At 37.7% G+C, this 26,161-nt stretch overlaps 1 protein-coding gene across 1 annotated transcript; it reads right to left on the bottom strand.

Moving 5' to 3' along the window:
• LOC149167275 (pre-rRNA-processing protein TSR2-like) lies at window positions 1-24,045 on the bottom strand. The gene is made up of 4 exons (XM_089432916.1): window positions 23,685-24,045; window positions 20,405-20,496; window positions 5,614-5,727; window positions 1-489 (listed from the first exon to the last, which is right to left on the bottom strand). Exons 1-4 carry the CDS (start codon window positions 23,890-23,892, stop codon window positions 283-285), a joined length of 621 nt encoding a protein of 206 aa, XP_089289042.1. The 5' UTR covers window positions 23,893-24,045; the 3' UTR covers window positions 1-282.
• Window positions 24,046-26,161: the final 2,116 nt, after the last annotated feature.

Genomic DNA, 26,161 nt, shown 5'->3' with positions numbered 1-26,161 from the left:
TTTTATATATAAATAAATTCCTTTCTTAACCCAAAAAAAAGCATCCACCATAAGTGCAAAAAGAAGTATTCCTATACAATACGGCCTATTGTTAAACAGAACAAAATTTTACAGAGAGTCATTTTCTACGAGCGGAGATGCTTGAAAATAACCCTTATCAAAAACCGGTCAACTCTAGAGGGCACAAATACAGCTTGATATAAAATAGCTTCCTCCCATTAGTTAATTGGGACTGAAAAAAATGCAACTCCCAACAAGAAAATAGTCATAAATGGAAGTTCTTCACGACTTCCGCTGACTTTGTCTACGTCTTGATTTAACTACAGACCATCCATCTGCTTTCTCTTCTTCAGTGAGTCTCCCTGCCATGGAGCTTTGCACCGTATCTGCTATTTCTGGCTGTTGCTTCGAGTCTGAATCTATTTCCATATCTGATCCAGGTTCACCCTTCTCTCCCGAGCTTTCATCCTCAGAGTCTTCTGCTGTAAGCTGGCATTCCAATGAACAGTGCAAATGTCAATTTTAATGGCAATTCCTAATGAATGAATGATCCAGGAACTTCTAAAAGCTGGCATCATTTAAATAAAACATAAATAACTGGCATCATTTAAATAAATTCGGCATAGCCATTATATGATGTCATATGGGAGCAGGGAAACAATAAAATATTAAAAATCCATATTCTGAATATAAAACATATAAATTTAACAGTTCTCTTGTGAAAATAATTGCAATGTAAATGTACCATACAAAACAACACCAAAAGAGAGAAGCATGTAATTAATGGTGAAAACTAAAACATAAACAAATTTACAACACACTCATAAAATTAGGGTGTGAGCGATCATAGAGAATAACAAAGGTTGAGTAGCTGTGTCTTGAGTACACATTGTAAAGAGTAGCATCTCTAACATGTAATGATATTTGAATAAAGCATTAAGACTTGTATTTGTTCTAAAGAATTTTCCTTAAAAGTAGCTTGACAGTAACAAACTCCCTGACAAATCAATTGGATCTAGCTTGGGTGGCTAAGAGGAATGACTGTTATCTTTCCCATCCAGGTTTAATTCACAAGTGACCTGTTGTGCTCAAGTATATTGTTGTAACGGCCTTGAGCTATATGTTGACAAGGCCTCATGCTTATGTGAAATCCAGTTTACCCTGCATACTATCCTAAGAAAATCCTCAGAATAAGGAGAAGAATTTAGTGGGTTTCTCCAGGATATGTATTTATAGGGAAAAAGTTCTATTGTAATTAAAAATAAGAATAATGAGATAAGATAATTTACCCCAACAAAAAATTAATTAACAAAAAAAAGGAAAACCTTCCTGACAAAATATCAAAAAGCAATCTACTAAGCACGAAGCCTCTACTTGAAAATTGAAAGAGGCAATGGACAATTAAGAAAGTTGCTAATAAATTGGCAAAATAATCCGTGTTCTGAACTCAAAGTCGCTACAGTTGCATATCTAACAAAAATCTAGGATTAGATTTAATGGGAAGTAAGCATTAAATCAAAATATCTAGCTAACTGCTTAACTTCAATCTATTGTATGAAGGTTCTACTGAATTTGTATTATCAACGGGTTTTGAATGCAAAAAGGATGTATACTAACTATGTTTTAGAGTTTCTTTAAAAAAGATGAACTCCTCTGCAAATAGTAAAAGGAAAAGTATACCAAATACCAAGTACCTGCCTAGGAGAGGCAAGCCAAAGCACTGACCGATACAGTCTGTGCCCACTTTAGTCTCAAAATTATACCAAATGCCAAGTCCCTGCCTAGGAGAGGCAAGACAAAGCACTGTAACTTTTGTCTGTGTCTGATCTAGTATCACCATTATGAAGCTTCATAGGAATGATCAGATTTGGAATGGTATATATAATACAAAACAATTTTTCATTAAGTTATTCACAGCATCATTAAGTGCAATCTATCTGTCTAATTTGACACAATTTCTATGTGCTTTATCCCATAGGAACAAATTTACAATTGTTTTCAACCTGGGGAGAAAACAGAGTCCAAATAAAAGAATGCCGTTAAATTTACAAATCTGAATTGAACATACAAGCATCCAACTCAGGCATGGTAAGTAATTCTAATATCTAGTTTACAACAGACATTAAAGGTATTTCTATTTGTCCCTTTTCAACTATAATAATTCATCTTAATCTAGGAGACATACAATATTGTCATAACCTGAATCTAGAATTTGCCATTGAAAAATCTGCTGATGTTGTGAAAACCAGAACTTTATAGAGACCATCAGAACCGGTTTTCCTTCAAAAAAGTATATTCACAATAATACTTGCATGCCTCGTAATACAATCTAGTAACATAAATATTTGATAGTTCCAGCATCATTGACCCTAGTCTAGTTGTCCAGTTTGACCAACGATGCTTCATTTGTTAAGCAAAAAACAAAAGATCATATTCTCTGTAAAGCAACCCTGCTCACAGGTACTTAATTTCATTAGAATCTCCAGCAGAATCAAGGTAAGCATGGACAAATATAAAACAATTTGGAGATCAGGCAAATTCAAGACTCTACAAATAAACCGCTAAAGTACCATATCTCTTGTTATAGGAGCTCATCCAAGCTTCTCAAGTACTTAAATCAAACTTATCATAACCATGAGAGAAAAGTATTTCCATGGGCAACAAAAGTGGACATACAAAGCAATTAGAATAGACCATTGAAAAATACCAAATAGCTATAGCATTATACTTGTATGTTGAGTTGAAAAGTGACTTATCAAAAGTATGTTGGGCTGTGGGTCTAGAGGTAAGTGGGCGTGTTACACGTTATATTGTATGAGATTACACTATGTGATTTTCATCATATTTGAGAACATTTACAGCTTGTAGGTTGGAGCATTGGGCTGACTTGAGGAGGGGATTCATCTTCATGAAGACCCTTCTCTTCATGGCATTGGATCATTTGATGGAGGTCTTTAGTTGGAGGAGGTTTTTTTCTCCTTGGATAATTGTGCTTGCTGGTTTGGTGGTCTGCTTGCATGTGCTTGCCTTGTTGATCACCCCCGTGGTTGCGTATTTGCTGGTATCTTGGAGCATGCTATCTCACTATGTTGTAATTTGATATGTATGCTTATCTTGGATGTGCTATATCTTGTTTTTTGATGATAGTTCTAGCCCCCCAAGGGGTTAGGTGATGGTTTTAGGAAGTAGTTGTTTCATGATATAGTTGGAGTTTCCCAGTGACTTTTCCATAGTGTCTCAATGTGATGATGTTGATTGTCACTAGGAGGGGTGTTCTACATGGCCCTCTTGTATATGATGTGCGGTGCAGACATACTTGATGATTATATGGGTTAGCATTTCTATTGTCCCTTCTGTTATAATGTTCACGTGGTTAGATGAGAATGTGTTGTGGTAGTGCACTTTGCCTTGGTAGGATTTCCCTAGGTGACATCACTTGATATTGTAACATTTGCTAGATATCACCTAGGTGAAATGAGTTCAATGATATTAGCACCCTTGTGGATGAAATTTTCATTAGTTTTAGTTGGAAAGGATGATATATCATATTGGTGACGAGTTGTTCTGTCAAGGCACTCCTTGTGAAGGTCATCGGTTCTAAACCTCATGGGTACAAAAAATCCAACCATGTTAAGGGTTGGTGTGGCCCAGGCTGTGTAATATCCCTTATGGTATTTTTCCCTTAGGGTTAGGCAAGAGCGCTTAACAATTTTTTCTCCAACAGTATGCTTTAATTTGACAATCAGTAACAATAATGAAAAGCGATGAAATTATGTATTCAACAGCTTGTTTCCATCAACCAATTCAGCAGAACATAACAGTTCAGATTCTCAGTCCTTCCATATAATAGAAATACACAACAATGGCTAATTACATCAATCAAACACTACCAACTTAATACCCTAAATCTGACCTTGCTTCTATCTTCAGTCTACTGCTGCAAATCTATTATGTTTAGGCTTCCTGAACTAGTTTTGGGGCTGTTGCTGGGCCTTTGCTGCCTCCGACTACTTCGCTGCCACAGAGAATTGAAAATAGATCTTGCTGTTCAAGAGTTTGTCACTGTGTTGGACTACTGTTGCTTTCATGGCTATCCCACTGCCTTAGCATTTAGACTGGGAGGTTGATTGCTGCCTATTAAAGGTGATCCGCAGCACTGATTTTGGCCTCGGGAATTCTGTGTATACCACAGATTAACCCTAAAAGGTTTCCGCTGCTTCAGGAGAAACCCTAGTGATTGTCTGCTGCTCCAGCAAATGTTCAAGAAGCGCATGTTGCCTCAGATGATGCCCTAGAAGGGCCGCTGCCACACGTTCCAGGAGGGATCTGCTGGCCCAGACAAGGTGCTCTTGCTTGGAAGGATGATAAATGATCCAACGTTTCAACTTTCACCTACTTGTCCTCGAAATCAATATATGATATTGTTGATCCACAAATTAGACTCTTGATGAACAAAATCATAAAACAGGCTTGCATAAATAATGCTAAGAATTTTATGTAGAAATTAGGAATCTATTACAGCCTGACCCAAGAATTCAATCTCAAAACAAAGACAACATTAAAAACGATAAAAGGTGTCCATAAATGACAACTGTGCTAAATATTAACCAAAAGCTCTGCTAGACATTACAAGACAATTGCACTGCATATTGAATGACCACATATTAAGTCACAGACAATCATACAACATCTGATACCTAAAATACCTAATAAAACAGCAGCAACTAGGCCGGGCTCGTACTTGCGTGACACATAGTCGATTCCAACCACTACAACTATCACCTCTAGGTGCGTACGTATACCCCTTCCGCAGACATGGGCAGGTCAGGCCTTGAACCAGTGACCTTTACACAAAAAATGCCTTAACACTAACAGTACACCCTGTCATCAACTGGTCTACAGCCTAGCGGCTGGCCTAGCCACTTATATAAGTATTCACAGCAGGCCAGCCTGCTCTTAAATAGCAGGCCACTCTCCAATAAATATAACAGGCCAACCTTCATTGAATATAGCAGATATACAACAAAGGACCCTTCATACCTAGAGACTGAATCATATGACAAAACATAGCACCTATGCAGTGGTAATTGTGTAGAGGCCCTCTTTTAGATTTAGATTTTGATGTTTTGTCACCAACTGCCTCCATAAGAATTTATAAAGGGAAGACTAAAGTCCTGACACATTACTTACAATTATTACAAAACCTAGAGGCAAGTGACACTTTACTATAACGGACTAATAGCTAACGTGATGCTCAACCTATACAAAAAGAAATCGTGACCTTGGGAACATATATGACTAATGACCCTTTGTTATATTACAATTTTAACATGATAGCTTGTACCTTGGAATTCTAGACAGAAACAAATATAGATAGAGCCAAATCTTGATCACATGCTCTGAATGTCAGTATTCGAAATACAATTCCAATATTAAAACACCTATGATAATTTTAAGGGCTTCCAGATTATTTAAATGAAAAGCAAAGGGTAGTTAAGCTTGAATGCTAATCCTAAGAATGCTACACTTTTGTTAAAATACAAAGCATTTCCAAAATATTTTTTCTTTTACCATCAATGATCTCATGTAGCAAAACTATTCATTATAGATTACCTTTTGCAATTGAGCCGTAGGTTGAGCAGTTGAGCATGAGATTTGTAGCTTAGAAACCATATCATAATTGCCTTGGAGACACTCCTCGTGCAATAGCATCACTTGCTCTGCTACCTATGAAGAGCTACTAGTGAGAATTCATCCTATTGCCAAAAAAAAAGCTGTGTAGCATTTGAATTTTTCTTTATTCAGAAATAAATATAAAGAAAAAAAATATTTCAAATTATGTATGATAAGCAAACACAATAATCCCACAACTGATGAGCTTTTAACAAATTTCTAACAGAAAATGATGGGATGTCTAATTATGACATCAACTTTATCGCACAAGCATGTCCATCCCAATAGTGACAAAAGTAGATAATACAACCTTGCCTAAAAGAAATATGATGTTATATTGAATTTAAGCTTACAATGAGATAAAGGCCCGAACACTAGTTTTTCAAAAGAAGGGTAAAAGTACATTAATAAAACTTAATATATACAAAAAAAAATTGAAATAAATGCACTGTAACGTCTACTTCCTAGTAATACAATTATTGAGATAAACTCAGGGAATTTTTATACTCAACTAAGTTAAAATACAAAGAAATGCAGATACATCATCATCTACAAAGAAATGTTGATACATCATCATCACAAGGATAAATTCAAAAACAATACAAAAGAGGACAACAACAGCCATGCTCCAACAGCTTGTATTTGGTTCTTTGCATTTAAATTATCCAAAATGCTTGGGCCTCGTCAAGGTCACCTTCATTGTCATTGGCACTATCCATCTCATAAAAAATATAATGTAGCACCCCTACCAAGATGTCCACAACTTGGCAGCCCCAACCTCAGCAATAAATGCAGCATTCTTCAGATCTTCATACAGTTGTGCTATTAGTTCCATTAGATACTCTGAATCTTCTACAATACTGAAATGAAGGTTCTTGTACACAGATACTAGCTTCTAACCCCTTTGATGAAATCCTGGTTCTTCCAATCGAGTCCGTGAAGCTACAGGTGGGCAATTATGCTCAACAACAAAGAAACTATAAACTGGGATAATAATCAAATCACAAGCTATCAAACCTTTCACATTGCATCCTTGTTCATCCTCCAACATCTGCTCAAATTCTCATGGGCTATAGTTAACTAATCTTCCCTCACCTCAGCTCTAGAGTCTAATCTAATGTGTTGGAGGAATCACCAATTATTGTTAAACACTCTATGCTAATCAACACTGAACATTTCCTTTACCTATCTACCACCAATTGCAAACACTCTCCCAAACCTGTTCAAATACTATTTTGGAATTTGGTGCACAGGCTGTCATGTGTGAAAGGTATGTTCATCCAATAATAGATCATATGATAATTCAAATAGGCCCCCTTGCATAAATATCTAGGGAGGCATAAGTACTAGAAATCATAACCAATGCCGAGATCCAACTAATTCTCAATGTCTTCAAATGTATGCACAACACAACATCCAATAAATATGCTCCTACATGCTCTAAAACAACAACCTGATTTAGATAACAGGCATGAACTGCGCCTATAACCACCTTCCAGGGGTACAACTTACTATAAACCAACCCCAAGAAATTCAAATGGTAAGCTAAATCATTGCACTTCCCAAAACAATCAATTGCAGAGGTAGAAGTACCTTAAAGATGTGAAAGTGATGTTTGTTGAGCAGCTTGCAATATTTACCCATCAATCCAATAAAAAAACCCGAAAGGCCAAACCTTGAAAAGGATTCTCTCATTCCTACCATTACCCACCCAAGTCAACAACCCCTAGGAAAAAAATGTATCCTATTTGATCAGCCTACCAGCAAGCAGCCCTATAGATGACCGACATATAGCTATGCCTCAAAGCTCTCCACACATGTCCGATCAGTGCTTTCTTCCTCACCTAGTGTACTTGAAGGAAGATGTTGACCCCTAGGAAAAAAATGTATCCTATTTGATCAGCCTACCAGCAAGCAGCCCTATAGATGACCCACATATAGCTATGCCTCAAAGCTCTCCACACATGTCTGATCAGTGCTTTCTTCCTCACCTAGTGTACTTGAAGGAAGTTGGGTCATCTACTACAAGGCACATTAACCATTTCTATAATCATGTGCTATTTAATGTTAAGGGCATTCTAATATGAATCACAGATTTAGTTGGATAATTGACCACTCTTGATTGCATGCTTGTTCCCATGCTTCACTTAAGAGGTTATCCCCTTTGCCCCTAGTCAAGTGTGACCTTCCCTGAGGCCTTTTCTTTCCACTGTTCAGGAGGGGCACAAATAGGAAGCACTGATTGATATAGTGTGTCCAAGGTAATCCATAATTATCACTTTCCATAAGTCCCTTATATCCAGCTCCATTCTTTGGGTTGATTGTCATTTGTCAACAATATTGACACCCTCTTGTCCTCATCTTTAAGCAAAAGGGCCCAAAAAATTTTGCCCTTAAAGGTTAATGCAGCTAAAAGAAAGACAAAAGCATGTGTAGCCACACATATGAAAGAAAATGTAAAATGCGAAAATTAGTGTGCGAACAAAAACCTAACTTGAGCTCTACCCCCCTCATTAACCATCACCCAGCTCCTAATATATCATTGAGCCGAGAGGCTTATTCTACAGCCCAGTGTGAAGGTGATGTGCAAGTATGTCCATCCCTCTTAAAATAAAACATAAAATATTCTCTAAATAGAAAAGCAATGTTAGCTATAATAAAAAAAAAAAAATACGCTATGCATATTTAATTAGTTGTACATATGACCTAATATAATTTCATGTAAAGTAATTAGAAGTTAAACAAAAAACAAAAAATGTAAGATATTTAAACCTTATACGTTTCAAAAATATTTTAACACGTGATATCAGCTTCATATATTGTTGTATCACTACAGCAACATTTGCGGTAATGATAAATGGTGCACATCAAGCTTCTTCCACACTGAGAGGGGGCTTCGTCAAGGTTATCTGTTGTCCCCCCTCCTCTTCCTCTTAGTCATGGAAGGATTAAGTAGATTTGTTAAAAGCACAACAAGACGGGGCACATAATTATCACTTTCCATCAGTCCCTTGTATCCAGCTCCATTCTTTGGGTTGATTGTCATTTGTCAACAATATTGACACCCTCTTGTCCTCATCTTTGAGCAAAAGAGCCCAAAAAATTTTGCCCTTAAAAGGTTAATGCAGCTAAAAGAAATACAAAAGCATGTGTAGCCACATATGAAAGAAAATGTAAAATGCAAAGATGGCTGTGACAAAATTAGTGTGCAAACATAAGTCTAACTTGAGCTCTACCCCCCTCATTAACCATCACTCAGCTCCTAATATATCATTGAGCCGAGAGGCTTATTCTACAGCCCAGTGCGAAGGTGATGTGTAAGTATGTCCGTCCCTCTTAAAATAAAAATAAAATATTCTCTAAATAGAAAATAAATGTCAGCTATAATAAAAAAGAAAAAGAAAAAAATACGCTATGCATATTTAATTAGTTGTACATATGACCTAATATAATTTCATGTAAAGTAACTAGAAGTTAAACAAAAACAAAACATGTAAGATCTTTAAACCTTATACTTTTCAAAAATATTTTAACACGTGATATCAACTTCATATATTGTTGTATCACTACAGCAACATTTGCGGTAATGATAAATGGTGCACATCAAGCTTCTTCCACACTGAGAGGGGGCTTCGTCAAGGTTGTTTGTTGTCCCCCCTCCTCTTCCTCTTAGTCATGGCAGGATTAAGTAGATTTGTTAAAAGCACAAAAAGACGGGGCACAATACTAGGTGCTCCTGTGGCAAGTGAGATCAATCTCACGCATCTATTATTTGTCAATGACGTTCTCATTTTTTTGGATGGATCTCGTCGAGACTCGTCATCTTTCTATGAAATTTTGACTCTTTTATGCAAAGCGTCAGGTATGGTTGCAAATGATCTTAAATCAACTCTCACTGTGGTTGGATGTTCTAAGGATGAAGTATCTTATCCCTGAGGGCTTTTCCATTTTCAAATCAAGACACTTAAGGAAGGCATAAAATATCTCGGCTTCCATTTAAAACCAAACGACTACAAAAGCGTGGATTGGATGTGAATGGTGGCCAAGATTGAGAACAGAATACAAACTTGGAGACATAAGTGGCTATCTCGTGCTAGCAGGATGGTCTTAATTAAATCTGTCCTTGAAGCCATCCCAATCTTCTGGATGTCTCTATCTTGTATTCCAAAGGGCATTTTGAACATTATTCGAAAGTTTAGTTGCAATTTTCTTTTGCGAGGTTCGAAAGAGGGGCAAACCTTTGCATGTGTCAAATGGGACAAAATCGCATTGCCCAAAAAGTGGGGAGGATGGGGCATCAAAAATCTTTATAATTTCTCACAAGCTTTGGCGGCTAAGGCAGGTTGGCGTACTATCTCCTCTACAAACCTATGGACTGAAGTTGTCACCAGAAACTATATATATCCCCTCTCTCTTGTAGATTGGTTTTGCCTACAAAACAGGAATAGATCAAACATTTCCACAATCTGGGAAGCTGCCATTAAATCCTCCCACCTTATCGCATTTGGGCTTGCTTGGCAAATCGGGACTGGTTGTGGAGTCCGTATTGGTCTTGACCCTTGGTCTGGTTGTGGAAACCAATATATATACTCCTCTTGAACTAGTTGCACACTTAGCACCACAAAGGACCTACCACATAAATCAAATTGTTGACCACGATCATCTGTCCATTTAGGGACAAATCTGGAAATCTACAGAAGCTTTGAACATTCCTTAACAATGGCACTAGTCCTGGGCAGACTACACTCATGCACTTTCCACTTCTCACATCAACATACATGATCAAAAGGACGAGCTTCTTTGGGTTCACTCTAAACAAGGCTCTTACTCGCCAAAAGACAGTGATTTACAGATCATTGCCTCAAAGGAGCCTAAGTACATCCCTTTGGTGGTGGAAGCATCTCTGGAAGTTAAAGAGTCTAGCAAAAGCCAGATGATTTTTCTAGTGTATACTAGAGAATAAATTTCCCTCTCGTAAAAACTTAAAAAAGAGATCCTTTTATGGCCCATCCTGGTGCACACTATGCAAAGATGTTGAAGAATCAGTGGAACACTTGTTTATTTTTTGTCCACTCGTTATACAAGTCTAGAACTCAGTTTATCATGGCTTATATATCAACATCAAATGGCAGCGTTGTTGAGAATTGAATAAGGCAATAAGTATTTTAATTCTCTTAACTTGATAACTGTTTGTGTTACCTTTTTACTTATTATTATTATAGTGTGTGATACATCAAACAGCTACCAAAACAATAAGAACAATGACACAGTATATAGGCTGCAAGCCAGGGCCAAAACCCCTCCTCTTGAGGGGAAAACCCGTAAATCTCCTCTTCTTATAGATTCTTCAATTGACAAATACCATGACCTAGTGACTCAAAAAAATACCCTCCAAGATCAAGATCAACTCAACCTCCTGTTGTAGTGACTTCGAATTCCCACTGTAGATCTGAAATTCTGGCTCACGGCCACTATGGTTGCTTCTCCTAGAAACATTGATCTCCCTCGAATAGCCTTCTCTTCCTCTTCGCTAGCCTTCCCTTGAGACTTAGGGCTAATGAGATGCCCTAAGTGACCTTTGCTTGCCTTTTCCTTCAAGATCAAACTAGTGATAGACGCAGCACAAAAACCCTAACTTCGACTTTCACACGAGAGATAGATCTAGCCCAAGCACTTCGACTTCCTCTTCTTCTTCTTCGCATAGAATGAGATGAGTGAATGTGTTTAATGAAGACGAGTTCCTCTCTATATACAAGCTCTTCTAAGAGTGGTTGTGGCTCTTCATGTAGGCTGACTTGACAGCTCCTTAGGCCGACTTGATCTTGGAGGTATTTCAACACTTTAAAGACAAAATAAATTTTCATTTACAAGATACAATGTGCTCATAAGGTCTTCAATATATGACAATGACTCTTAAACCTAGGACAAAACCTAGAAGCGCTCAATGGGTGCTTGACCTATAAAATAAAAGAACTTGAGCATGAAACCCATGCTCCAATAATAATAATAATTTTCTTTACATTTTCTTATTTACAAGAGTACATTTCATACTTATTAAGACCGAACCTAGTTACACATTTTTCAACACTCCCTCTTAACTAGGGAGGTATTCATACAAGGTATATGGTCATTCTCAATCTAAAGATATCTCATAAAAAGAGTCGGATTGGTAACCCATCTATCTAGCATCATATCAATTAGCATTGTTACATAGCACGGCCTTGACTCACAGCTCTATCCACATGATCAGAGCACAATGTTGTTGAGACCAATGATTCATAGACACCAAAACCATTGTCTCTAAAGGTACATACTCCACTTGGGTGTTCACAGAGTATGACCTTCCATTAGTCTATTCTCATCTTGGGTAGCTAATCCTCAAAGAATATCGGTCCACGACTACTCTTGTCTTGAATGCCCTACCACATTCTCAAAGAGTATCGAATGTCAGATGGTTACCCAATCCTCCATTCTTTCTTCCCAAGTGAATACAAGAATGTATTGTCTATCTCTCCTTAATTAGGGAGGATATATCAACCAAACCAAGCTTGTCTCTCAAAGCATACAAGCTTCTTGTTCGGAAGTAATTTCGTCAATATGTCAGCTACCTGCTCATCAGTGGAGATATATTGTAGCTACAACACACCATTTTGCACTAGCTCTCGAATATAGTGATACTTGTTGTTTATATGCTTTGTGTTTCCATCAAACATTGGATCTTCAAACAAACATATACAACTAGTGTTATCACAAAGTATCACTGTAAGGTTCACCGATCCTTCAAACAAGTCGGATAGCAGAGTCCTCAACAATATTGCTTCTCTACTTACTTGACAGGCTACAACGCATTATGCTTCAGCACTACTCAAAGCAACTATGTCTTGCTTTCTACTCATCCATGAGACCATGGAGGATCCCAAACTGAAACATCCTCCTGTAGTGCTCCTTCCATCTTGCTCACTGCCTCCCCAGTCAGAATCTATATATCCAATAAGTTGGACATCATTTCTTCGGTCATACTTCAGACAGTAGTGGATGGTTCCTTGCAGATATCTCAGAATATGTTTCGCTGCCACCCAATGATCATTCTTCAGCTCCACTTGGAATTGACTGAGAACATTTACTACAAAGCATATGTCTTGTCGAGTATTCACCAAGTACATTAGTGAGCCAATAAGTTGCCTATACTTGGAAGGATCTACGGGGCTCGATTCAAAACGTCTTAGCCTTTTCAAGTTAGTGATCATCGGAGTAGTCATAGGTTTGCAATCCATCATGTCAAATCTTTTTAGTATCTCAATCACGTACTTTCCTTGACCCAAATAAACTTCACTGGGTCCTTGCCATACTTCTAGTCCCAAGTAATAATGCATCAGCCCAAGATCTTTCATGTCAAATTTTGCTGCCAGTTGCTTCTTACATTCTTCAATTCGACCTTCTACACCTGTTAAAAGAAGATCATCTACATATGGAAGAATAATTACAGGTTCTCCATCTACAACCTTGATATAAAGGTTCAAATCAGCAAAAAAAAAAAAAAATTGTGAAGCCTATTCTTTGTAGGTATGCGTCCATTCTAGCATACCATGCCCTCGGTGCTTGCTTGAGGCCATATAGTGCTTTCTTCAATCTACAAACATATGCCTTTCTGTCTTTAACTTTGAAACCCAAGGGTTGCTCTATGTAAACTTCTTCATCTATTGTACCATTCAGAAACACAATCTTGACATCCATTTGGTGGATGTTCCATCACATCAATGCTGCCAGAGAGACAAATGATCGAATTGTTGTATATTTTGCCATTGGAGAAAATGTGTCTTCATAGCTGATGCCTTCAAGTTAAGAGAAACCTCTAGCCACAAATCTTGCTTTATACTTATCTATACTTCCATCGGTTGCGTACTTGATCTTATAGATCCATTTGGAAGTAACCACAGATTTGTCTTTAAGCCTAAGTAGGATCTCCTAGACTCCATTCTGCATTTTTAGATTGATACTCTTCATTCACGGCATCCTTCCATTCTCGATGATTTATAGCCTCTTCAAAGGAGGATGGTTTTGCTTCTATTAGCTTTGTCATGTATGTAGCATACCCAAAATAACTCTTTGGTTTCTTGCTTTCTCTAAATGAGCCTATCGCTACTCCATGACCTTCTGCATCAAGTAGTGTAGACCTCAACCAATTAGGTCTTTTCCTTGTTTCAAGAATGACTACAGATTGAACAAGTTCACAGGAACCTTATTCTTCATGGTGTGGTTCTTCTTTCCCTTGGTCAGCTTCTTCCTCAAATATCGTTCTTCATCATCAGAGTCTATGGAAAGTTCCTTTGATTTCTTGAATGCTATGCTCTCATCAAATATGACATCATGATTGACTTCTATGTGATGTCCATCCTTCATGTAGATTCTATAGGCTTTTGATGAGTTGCTATACCCCACAAATGTTCCCTTCACACCGGAAGGATCCAAATTCTTTCTTTTGTCCTTTGGTACATGGATATATACAGGAGACCCAAAGATCCGAAGATGATCTACAGATGGCTTTTTTCCACTGAACACTTCTTCCAGAGTTTTGTTGTCTAGAGATCTGTGGGGACTTCAATTTTGAATGTAGACATCTCTCTTCATGGCTTCTCCCCATAGAAACTTAAGTAGATCCTAATCATGTAACATTGCCTTTACACTTTCTTCAATGGCTCTATTCTTTCTTTCCGCAACTCCATTTTGTTCGGGATTATATGGGACTATCAGCTCCCTCTTAATCCCAGATTCCTTACAGAATGCTATAATCTCTTTGGATGTATATTCTCCATTATCAAATCTTAGTATCTTGATTCTCCTTTTTGTAAGGTTCTCCACTTCAGCTTTGAATTCTTGAAATTTTGTAAATACTTCGTCCTTGGTTTTCATTAAGTAAACCCAGGTATTTCTTGAATGATCATCTATAAATGTGACATAATATAAATGTCCTCCAAGAGATTTAGGAGTCATAGGGCCACATACATCGGAATGAATGAGATCCAAGATTTCTTTTGACTGCGAAGCACTGCTTCCAAATGGTCTCTTGGTATTCTTACCCAATGCACATCCCTTGTAGACACCTTCATGATCCTCCTTCAAATTAGGAATTCCATATACTATGGAGCTTAGAGTTGGAAGGATTTTGAAATGTAGATGACCAAATCTTCGATGCCAAAGTTCACATGGGCTAATTTCAATGTGAACTAGGGCTTGGGCCACAGGAGATATTAATTTGTAGAGTCTTCCTTCTCGAATGCCAATGACCTTGGCTTGATTTATATTTGAGTCTTTTCCCCAGACAACGACCTTTCCATCAATGAAGGTTATTCTATCACCCTTATCTTCTAGACTTGAAATAGAAAGTAAATTCTTATGCAAACTTGGAACAAATAAAATGTTGTTGAGGTGTATGTTGCTTCCATCTTCCAGCTTTATGGAGGTTGATCCAATGCCTTTCATGGGATAGCTCTTGTTATCTCCAAGTTCCACTGAATAAGCAGATTTTCCTTTTGATAAGGTCTTCAATCAGTTGGAGTGGCCAATCATGTGCCTTGATGCATCACTATCAATTACCCAAATGTCTTCATCTTGGAATGTACCAGAGAGAGCCGAGAAGAGACCTTCATCCCTTTCTTTGTATGATACCTTCTTTGAAGAAAATAAGAAACTCCATGCTTCCTTAATACCTTTCTTGAGATGGCTTGCAATCTTCCTGATGAACTTCTTCACTGTAGAGGAGATCTTCATGATGCCCTTAGATAACCTTAGCTCTGATACCATGTTGAGAATTCAATAGGGCAATAAGTATGTTAATTCTCTTAACTTGATAACTATTTGTGTTACTTTTTTACTTATTAGCTTTGTTCCTTATTATTACAGTGTACGATAACAGCTACCAAAACAATAAGAACAATGACACAGTATATAAGGTTGCAAGCCAGGGCCCAAACCCCTCCTCTTGGGGGGAAAACCCATAAATCTCCTCTTCTTATAGGTTCTTGAATTGACAAATACCATGACCTAGTGACTCAGACAAATACCCTCCTCAGCCTCCTATTGTAGTGACTTCAACCTCCCACTGCAAATTTGAAATTCTGGCTCAGGGCGACCATTGCAACTGTTGTTGCTTCTCCTAGAGACTTCGATCTCCCTTGAATAGCCTTCTCTTCCTCTTCGCTAGCCTTCCCTTGAGACTTAGGGCTAATGAGATGCCCTAAGTGACCTTCGCTTGCCTTTCCTTCTTTCTTTCCTTCAAGATCGAACTAGTGATAGACCCAACGCAAAAACCCTAACTTCGACTTTCACAAGAGAGATAGATCTAGCCCAAGCACTTCAACTTCTTCGACTTCCTCTTCTTCGACTTCTTCTCTTCTTCTTCTTCGCATATAATGAGATGAGTTAGTGTGTCTAATGGAGAACGAGCACCTCTCTATATATAGGCTCTTTTAAGAGTGGATGTGGCTCTTCATGTAGGCCGACTTGACAGCTCCTTAGGCCGACTTGACAGCTCCTTAAGCCGACTTGGATCTTGGAGGTATTTCGACACTTTAAAGACAATAAATTTTCCTTTACAAGATACAATGTGCCCATAGGGTCTTCAATATATGACAATGACTCTTAAACCTAGATCAAACCCTAGAAGCACTCAATGGGTGTTTGACCTATAAAATAAAAGAACTTGAGCATGAAACCCATGCTCCAATAATAATAATAATTTTCTTTTCATTTTATTATTTACAAGAGTTCATTTCATACTTATGAAGACCGAACCTAGTTACACATTTTTCAACAAGGGTGACAATGTTTTACAAGCATGGCAGTAGTGGTGTTCTGAGGCTTCACCTGTCAAACTTAAAAACATCCCTTTCTTTGTGAGAATTTATGAATCTACACATCAGAAATCCTATTGCAATCACTGGTTTATCATCTCCTACTTGTTCTTTACATTCAACAAGTTATTTAATTATTTAAACAACGATAAAAACACTATCGCAGACTACACATACATACAGATCATGACCTAAAATAAACTGAGACAATCACACAAGGGACACCGTTATCTTTGGACAATCGTCCTCGAAAAAACCCAATTCGAGAAAACTGGTGTAGCATATAGAGGATTTGTATTATTAAGCAGATTTCTAAATACAACTAGGGCGCCCAATCCAACTCACCCAACAGAGAATAACCCTGGCAGAAGTACCTCTATCCGGAAACAAATATTTTGACAATTCCAGCAACTGGATGATTAAACCCCACAGATGACAATGTTCTTCCCAGTTCTAGGCAGCGATGGCTGCTCCAAGCTCTACGTTGGAACTGCGTCACCTCCTTTAGGAGTTGCATCACCCTTCCAGTGAGCCTCTCTTGCTCAGAGGTCGATATGTTGAACTTATGCTCTCTCTGCCCCACAGAAAACCCTAGCGTTGCCTCTAAGGGACTGCGTCAGCCCCTCTAGCTTCTACGTCACCCTCTCTGGACTGAAGTCCCTCCAGCGAACTACCCCTCCTGCAACTCAGACCACTTAGCTCGACTTTCTCAGCAAACCACGCCCCAGAAAAATCGAACTCTTTGATCTCTTGGTGTATCTCCAACTGACCCTCAAACCTCCTCTTATACTTTTCCTGTTGATGAATCAACCGTTGTGATCTAATCTCTAATCAACGGCTAAGATTAAAACAGGCTCGATCCTCGTCACTTAGAACCTTCTCACCCATATTTTTATTATTACACATTAATTTTTTTATTTTCCTAAGTTTAGACTTAGGAACTCATTAAAAATATTAATTATTTTAATAACTCCTCATCCGGGTGGAATTTCTCCAAACGATTTTTGGGTTCTAGAGATCTCATGTGTTCTAGCCCCTCCACAAAATTTCGGAGCTAGAGCACATCCTGTCGAACTACCCCTCCTGCAACTCAGACCACTTAGCTCGACTTTCTCAGCAAACCACGGCCCAGAAAAATCAAACTCTTTGATCCCTTGGTGTATCTCCAACTGACCCTCAAACCTCCTCTTATACTTTTCCTATTGATGAATCAACCATTGTGATCTAATCTCTAATCAACAGCTAAAAGATTAAAACAGGCTCGATCCTCGTCACTTAGAACAATCTCACCCATATTTTTATTATTACACATTAATATTTTTATTTTCCTAAGTTTAGACTTAGGAACTCATTAAAAATATTAATTATTTTAATAACTCCTCATCCGGGTGGAATTTCTCCAAACGATTTTTGGGTGCTAGAGATCTCATGTGTTCTAGCCCCTCCACAAAATTTTGGAGCTCGAGCACATCCGATGCTACCCAAAATCAACACTCCTCACTTGCTAGGGGATCTGGCCTGGTAGGAATCGCAAAAAAAGCTCAGGAGATGTCCTCTCTACCTGATGCAATTAGTGCCCAAATTACTGCGTTATATAACCTTCTGTCCGATGAGGATCAGCCCAGCATACTCATCCCATCCATTGAGGAGGTTATTGATCGCTCCAAGCCTTGGGCATATTTTGACGAAGCTGCACAACAAGATCGGTGTGGCAGGGGTGCTTTTCTTCATATAAATGATTCAAAGCACTTTGAACTAAAGGCAGGACTGGGGTCGGGTACAAACAACTATGCTGAATTGTTCAGTTTAAAACTTCTGCTATTATTCTCAATTGAAAAATGTTGTCGTCAATTATAGGTTTATGGAGATTCAAAGGTGGTTGTGGACTGGCTTAATCAGCGCACTACATGTCACACACACACTCTCAGCAGTTTATTGGAAGAAGTTCTCAGGTTAAAATCCCATTTTGACTACATTTCTTGTCATCACATTTACAGGGAAAGGAATTCGCTTTCTGACAGGTTATCCAAAGAAGCCATGCAGCAGGATTTTGGTACTTGGCACGTGACAGAGCAGAATGGTCAGGACCATTATCAGTATTACCATAAATCTTACACCGAACTTGTATTGGATACTGACGCTTCGCAGTGACACTACTCATCAGCTTATATTTATCATCAGCACTGTGGATTTTTTGGACAGTTATATTTATATAGTTTTGTATGTATGGTCATATATAGCTGGACATTCAGTCTTTATGTTTATTTTTTTTATTTACATCACATGCTCATCAGACATATATGATGACTGCTTGTACTTTTCAGCAGTCTCCTTTATCAGCATGATATTTCAGCAGATACAACATCTAATTTTCTATCGTTTTGGATAATGAAAATTACGATTTTTCCTTGGGAAGAAAAGATATCAACTTCATATATATCTATATACAGATTAAGAAAACAAAAATGTTAAAAGAAAATATTTTATTGTAGAGTTATGAATAAAATATTTTAATATGAATTAATATTGACGTATTTTTAAAATATATTAATAAAAAAAACAGTTTAATGTGAGCTAATAAAATGGCTCAATACACATGTTATGTAATCTCTATAACATTCAAAAATACAATTTAAACAATAAAAAAGTACACATTTTTTTGCACTCTAAAATAAGCTTGCACCTAAAAAAAATTATCCCTCTAAGCTCATGTTAGATCCTTGCTTAAGATGGATCTGTGCTGGTTCTATCTAAGATGGATCTGTGCTGGTTCTATCTAAATAAAAGGAACGTACGAATGCCCCAACCCTAATAAGCAATAAACTGCTCCATTTTTAAAAGGTATCAGAAAGCATCAAGTTGGTTAACCAAGCTATGCAAGAAAAAAAAAAAAAAAAAATCATTGACAAAGAAGGCACACCAGAGGAGTGGTACAAGTAGGCTGAGAAAAGGCGTAACTTTGTTCCCCATGATTGCTCCCTCTTCACATCATTACACTCAGTATGTTGGACCCCATTCAGCTGGTACCGTGACTATGGCACCTTCCTCAAAGTCTTGCCCATTCCATGCCCATCTTTATCAAATGCACCTGTGGATTGATGTGTCTTCCTAGGAACTATCTTTCGCCTTGGGGTTGGAAGCACCTAATATAGCTAACTGGATTCCCATCCCAAACATAAGTATGGTAACTTGCTTACAAATCATCAAGAAGAAAGGCATTTTAATACAAGGCTTGTGTGAAGTATTTTGCTACCCCTTGCACTAAAAATGTCCACTGTGATACTTTTCTGGTTTATTTACCTAATGATGTTGACCTCACTTTTGTTTTGACGGTTACAAGGAACAAAGGATGGTTTGTTGAGACATGTAGAGTTGGGGGACACCATATTGTCAGGAGACATCCCCAAAACATTCTGTGCAACCACAGCTAGTAACAGAAGTTTCCGAGCTAACCTAGCACTACTGAAAACATAGGATGCATTCCTTAAGGAATTCCAAAAACATAGGTTCTACAAAGAAAACAAACAAACATTTTAATAGTGGAACCTGATTCATGTTACAGGATTTTAAATTCATTTGAAGTGGAGGTAATGATTCCTTCGTAATTTGTCTCTAATAATTTTGACAGCTCGAACCTACCCAACTTTGCTCCCACATTTTAGCATTGTCTAGTCTTTTGCTCTTAGCAATGTCATCACTAATGCTGCATAAGTATTTATAAATTCAATTTAGGGTTTTTTTAAACAACAATCAATTACAAAGTGATTACAGGGACCTTGCATTTTAACAATGTACCCTTTGACCTTCAGATAGACTATAAAATTTGAGGAAATGTCATCAAAATGAAACTTATAACAGAAGGAGACTCCTTTTAAACATACCTCCTCAAGGCTACCATCCTCAGTTTCTGTGTTGAAAGAAAGTATCATGTTCTCATCGAGCATTTCCTCCAATTCATCAATATAACGTGTTTCTGACAATCACGAGCAATAAAAAATAGATTATGAACGTTTCTCAATTCAAGAAAACAAAAGTTTATAAAATAATGTAAGTATTATTTTTCCCATTTACATGAATAGATGGACAACCAAATCACGATAAAACTGTCCTTAGGATTACATGTTTGTCATCAAAGACGAGTGAAATAATTACATAGTAAATTAAATCCTTCCTGAACATGAGAAAACAACCTTACTTAGAGATCACTTCAACAATATCAGCACTGGAAAATTTAAAGCTTTAATCTCAATGCATGTGAAGAGCAGAAAACCAACGCACATGGAATTACTGCTGCTAACTATTGATGACACTGTACAACAGCTATAACTTTCTTCAAAAGTATGCTTGACAGTTTTTTCTAGATCACGAGCTCTGACTATAGTCTATGAGGCTTACAAACATATGCTGGGTTATAATTTTCAATTTTGCGAATGCGAGTGCTAAATATGGATCGTTATAAATGTCCAGTTATAAATGTTTTGTTAAAATCCATTGATTGTAGCAAAAATTTCGAGAGATGCTGCATGAACATTTTGGTCTTAAGTGTAAACATAGGACTTAAACTTTAAAGTGATTAAATAATCAAGGAAAGTTGACATTTGTGAATCAATAATAGCAGATAATGGTCAGGGCTATGATTGAGTAGTGGTTAAGCTAGAGTCTCACTTAAAGACATATGATGAGAAGGTTTTAAATGGGAAATATTTGTATGGGACCAGAGGTGAGACACAAGTTTTCAGTTTGGACATAGAAGTCTATATTGTGAAAGTGCTAGATGGACATGTTCAGGTTATGTAATGGCCTGCTATGATAATTATGACATTCTCAGAGTAGGTTTTTCTCCCTTGTCCTAGAGTTTCCCACCGTAAATTGGGGTCTCCTTGTAATGGTGTTATCTTGGATTGCTATCATAAATTATTAAACAATCATTATCTTCAAGTGCTATCATAAAATATTAAATAATCATTGTTGACACTTGAGCTGATTATAGCTAGTGATTAAGGTATGGATTTTGTATGTCAATTCATATAATTTGCAGTAGATGATATGTTAATTCAGTTCAGATAAAATTCTTCTTTATGAGCTTACAGTAAACTGATGGCACTTGACTTTCCTCCATTCCTAAAAGCACAGCATAAATCCCAAGCATCGCATGTTCAATCTGCAACATACAGTAGACACTGAATACAACATTATAAAGAGTTATAAGCCGAGTTATTTCAGGTCTCACAAGTATGTGTGTGTGCACATGTGAGTATATTGTCTAAAGAGAAGACTGTTACATCTGTCCATTGATTTTTTTACTTCTAATATTTGTCAATTGTAGCTTGTTTCCAGTGTGTGTAAAAATTTATATAGCTCCTTAAAGGATTATGTATTTGGCCATTACTTGGCAGATAATAGAGAGTGTAAACTATGTTGACTATTTGTCTAACTTAGTCACAAACTATAACGATCACTATAACTCTTGCGTTGATTTTTGGTCCACAGAAATTGCATAAAATTATGTTTCTTGTGAAATGAGTGGTGACACATAGATAAAATCATCTATTTAGTATTCCATACTAGAATCCTTGTGTATTTGGCCATTACTTATACGATAATGGAGAGTGTTGTTGAAGATTTCTTTTGCCCTGATAACAGCCTATAATGATCATTATAAATCCTGTTGATTTTCAGTCTGCAGATATTGCATATACTTTAAAGTTACGTTTCTTGTGAAGAGAGCATGGTGTAGCATATAGTCTATAGCTAAAAGAATATCCTTAGTAGTCCACATGTTAGAACCCGCTAGTATCAATTGTATGTTAAGATTAAAATGTAATTATGAACTTTCGAAGACTCAAATAAAAAAATGGGACACTGTGACGAATGTAATAAATGATCCAAAGCCACGGAAGCCCAGAGGAATTTAACGTCCCAGTGTTAAGATTAAAATGTATTTATGAACTTTCGAAGACTCAAATAAAAAATTGGGACACAGTGTGACTAATGTAAAGAATGATCCAAAGCCACGGAAGCCCAGAGGAATTTAACGTCCCAATCCATGAGCATGCCACGCCCACTGGAATTGGATGTAAAACCAATATCAAAAGGATTCGCTGATAATTTTTACTATGAATATAAATAATTAGATCCCATGGTGCATCATATAAAGAAGATACAACGCCGAAAAAACCCGAGGTAAGTTATCATCTCAATTCAACTTGCCAAATGACCATAGTGGTGAGCATATTCCTGCTGAAACAAAGATTACTAGCACTAGTTCTCACCAAGCATGTAAGAGTGTCAAGTGTCAAAGGTCATAGTGGTGAGCATATTCCTGCTGAAACAAAGATTACTAGCACTAGTTCTCACCAAGCATGTAAGAGTGTCAAAGGTTACTGCTAATATAAATGTATCAGAGTCCTGACTATTTACTAGATAATAGTCCACCCAATTCAACATCTCCAAAGCATGGATTCTTAAGAATGTTTCCACTAATGACCAAAATAGGCAAATGGGTACCAAGAGATGGAACTTTGGAAACATATTGCCGAACTCTTGGAAATATTTACTTGGAGATGAGATATGAAACGGAAAGGAAAAAATAATTTAGTGATACCTTAGTTTTACTCAAATGTTCGATACATTATAATCAACTGGATCAATAAAGAAGAGCCGGAGAAAACCCTGAACGGATTCAGAAATTCCACCCTCACAGAACATGAAGAATATATGTCGGGGGTCTTTGCCAATTGGGCTATGAGAATGAAAGTAACAAATACCGGCAAAAGGGGGTCTTGTTAAAAAATAAAAGAAACGACCACTTAAATAAAAACCTGAATACAGACTGAGTTGTGAATGCCTTACAAAAAAACTAAAAAGCGATGCAAGTGTCAAGCAGGTTGTTGTCAAGTGGTTAAATCAAAGCACTGTGAGTGCTAAGATAAGGGTTAAAAAACACAGAAACGTGTTACAGCAATCATGGTCCCAATACATCTTCCAATACCGGATAAAAATCCCTGTACCTTTGACAGGCCATGGATGCCACAAATCTCAACTAATAAGGCCACCTGCAGGTCCTTGGAGAATTTGAGGGAATAGACACCCTCCGGCCGTGGCATGTACAATAAAGGGCTGTTTAACCCAAACAAGGAAAACAAGAAAATAAAATCTCACCAGTGGAGCGAGTGAGCCAAGCGACAATATCGGCTGCGAATTTCTGCTCTTTCTGGCGAGAATCTCTTCCTCCCCATTCGTTCTGCACCGCCATTTGCAGAGCCAGCCAACTGGAGAGAATCAGCCCCACTCCTTCCTCGAATTTGCTCATACCTTCTGCTGAAAGCACCTGAGGGAGGAAGCCATTTCCTGCTGGAATTCGATCCATCTTCACTCCAATTATGCCCGGCCTCGGCTCAAATCCCTGGGAATGGCACGACCCTCCTACGTGCCCTCTTAAACCCTAGTAGACTGCCTGATTATACGGTCGCAATTCAAGAAAAAGAATGTAAAAAACATTAGAACCAGCAACTTTAAACAGTTTTTCACTTAAATGGGTATATTTGGCATGAATCAAGGGTGGTAAGGGTTTATTTGCAAACTGGGTTAGTGATACGAGAGGAGTATCTGAGGCCTACGAGAGTATAGATGGTTTTTTTTTAAAGGGGTGCAATGTTAAAGGAATGAAGAGACTAATGAATCATTCTAAAATAAAATTAATGCAAGTTTGGTGTTGTGTATACCATTCAAACAACACATGTGAATTTAAGGATTAAAAATTCCATTGGAGTTATTCCAATAACCCTAATGCACTTGGATCTCCTTTGGGTGTAGTTGAGAGTATTTGTTAAACACGGATGGTGAATTGATAAAGTAGTGAAGGAAACAAAGTTTGAGGAATGTCATTTGGATCCATTTCGGAGTGAGAGAGTTTTCAAGTACAAGGCAAGTTTCATATAAAAGGTGGACACTTTAAAAGTGCTAAAGCATAAAATAGGAGGAATCAGCTATTCAAACTAGTGTAAAATAGCTCTATAGATTGGGTTAACTTTGAGAGTATTTGTTAGGCATGGATGGTTAATGGATAAAGCATTGAAGGAAGCAAAGTTGACGAATGCCATTTGGATCCATCTCGGAGTGAGAGAGTCTGCAAGTACAAGGCAAGTCTCATATAAAAGACAAACACTTGAAAAGTGCTAAAGCACAAAAGAGGAGGAATTGGCCATTCAAACTAGTGTAAAATAGCTCTATGGATTGTGTTAACTTCAAGGTTAGCACAGTAGGATGAATTGCATTGGTTGAATGATAAGAAAAAAAAATACATAACATACAACAAACCAGTCAATTGTTGCTTTAGAGGTTGGTGTAATAACCCTGGTCATTTGGCAAGTGTATAAATATGGTACTGATTGTCCTCATCAATGTGCACTCGTGTAAATATTGTAAATGTTGTCCTATATACCTGCACTCATATGGTCATTGTAAATGCTTTCTTGGTTATTTTATATTAGCGTAAATATTGTGTACATTGTGAAAATGGTAAATATACATATGTATGCCTTTCTTGGTAACATTGCAATGGTCTGAATCTTGTAAACAAATTGGAAAGTAAATCCTTGCTGACCCTATTCAATTTCATAAATTTTTATATGTGTGTGTATGTGTGAGTATGTGCGTGTAAACCTTAGGTAAGTAGGGCGATTATTGTTTTGGAGGTGGCATGTGTGTGTGTGCAAGCTATTGTAAAACTCATGCAAAACATTGCATGATCCGGACTTAAACAGGAACGCAACAAATTACAGAGATAACCATAAACACAGATATGCAGTGGAAATAATACTTCATTTCATTAATGTAGAATACTGAAATATGATTACAAACAGTAATGGAAATAAACCTGCCTGGGCGATAGTAGCTTATCTCTAAGAAGAGATGTGGTGGCTACATGCCTCTGAACTGTGTTACAATGAGGCTCGAAGGCCTATTTATTGTTGAGAAACAATGGAAAACCCTTAACATCCCAAAACCTAACCCTAGAAGATGGAACGCCAAAATGTGGGCCCCATTTGGGTACATTGGTACATCAACTTCCCGGGGTCGTAACTTTGGCATACGATCTTCGTTTGATGTGTACAATAGCTCGTTAAAAAGATCTATCCGAGCACTACCACTTTGGGAAGGGCAACATCGGTCCATAGACCCATGTTGCCCCCAGATTTCCCAAAAAACGTTGTTTAGGGCCTCAAAACGGCTCCGGAAGTTCAGGACCCGAAAAACTGCTAAAAATAGTAAGTTGTGCTACAATTAAGGAAACTGAAAATGCTGAGAGAAACAATGGTGGGGGTCCAGGTGGACTTGGCAGGTGGCCACCAATAGCCACCTAGATCATTCCTCCCCCCTTAGGAAGCAATGATCCCCATTGCGTTGAGTTCCTCCATGAGATGAGGAAACTTTTGCTGAACTTGGTCCCTGGTGAGCCACTTGCCCTGGTGAAGGAGTTGGCCTGCTTTGACAACTCGATACAGTTGGATATTCTGTTGGCGAGTGTTCTTGATCTGTGCGTCCATGATCCAATCAGTTGCAGCTTGTTCCATGCAATCTGGATTTAATTCTGTGGGTGTGAGTTGTTCTGTAATGTCGGATGTGTCTAGCAATGG

This window comes from Pinus tabuliformis, chromosome 5_1 (genome assembly GCF_031772625.1).
Source record: "Pinus tabuliformis cultivar Carrire ecotype Pingquan chromosome 5_1, CPIR1, whole genome shotgun sequence".
In the NCBI taxonomy this organism is placed as follows: Eukaryota; Viridiplantae; Streptophyta; class Pinopsida; order Pinales; family Pinaceae; genus Pinus; species Pinus tabuliformis.
The sequence above is the reverse complement of the archived record's forward strand: the minus strand, read 5'-3'. Positions and strand labels throughout refer to the sequence as shown.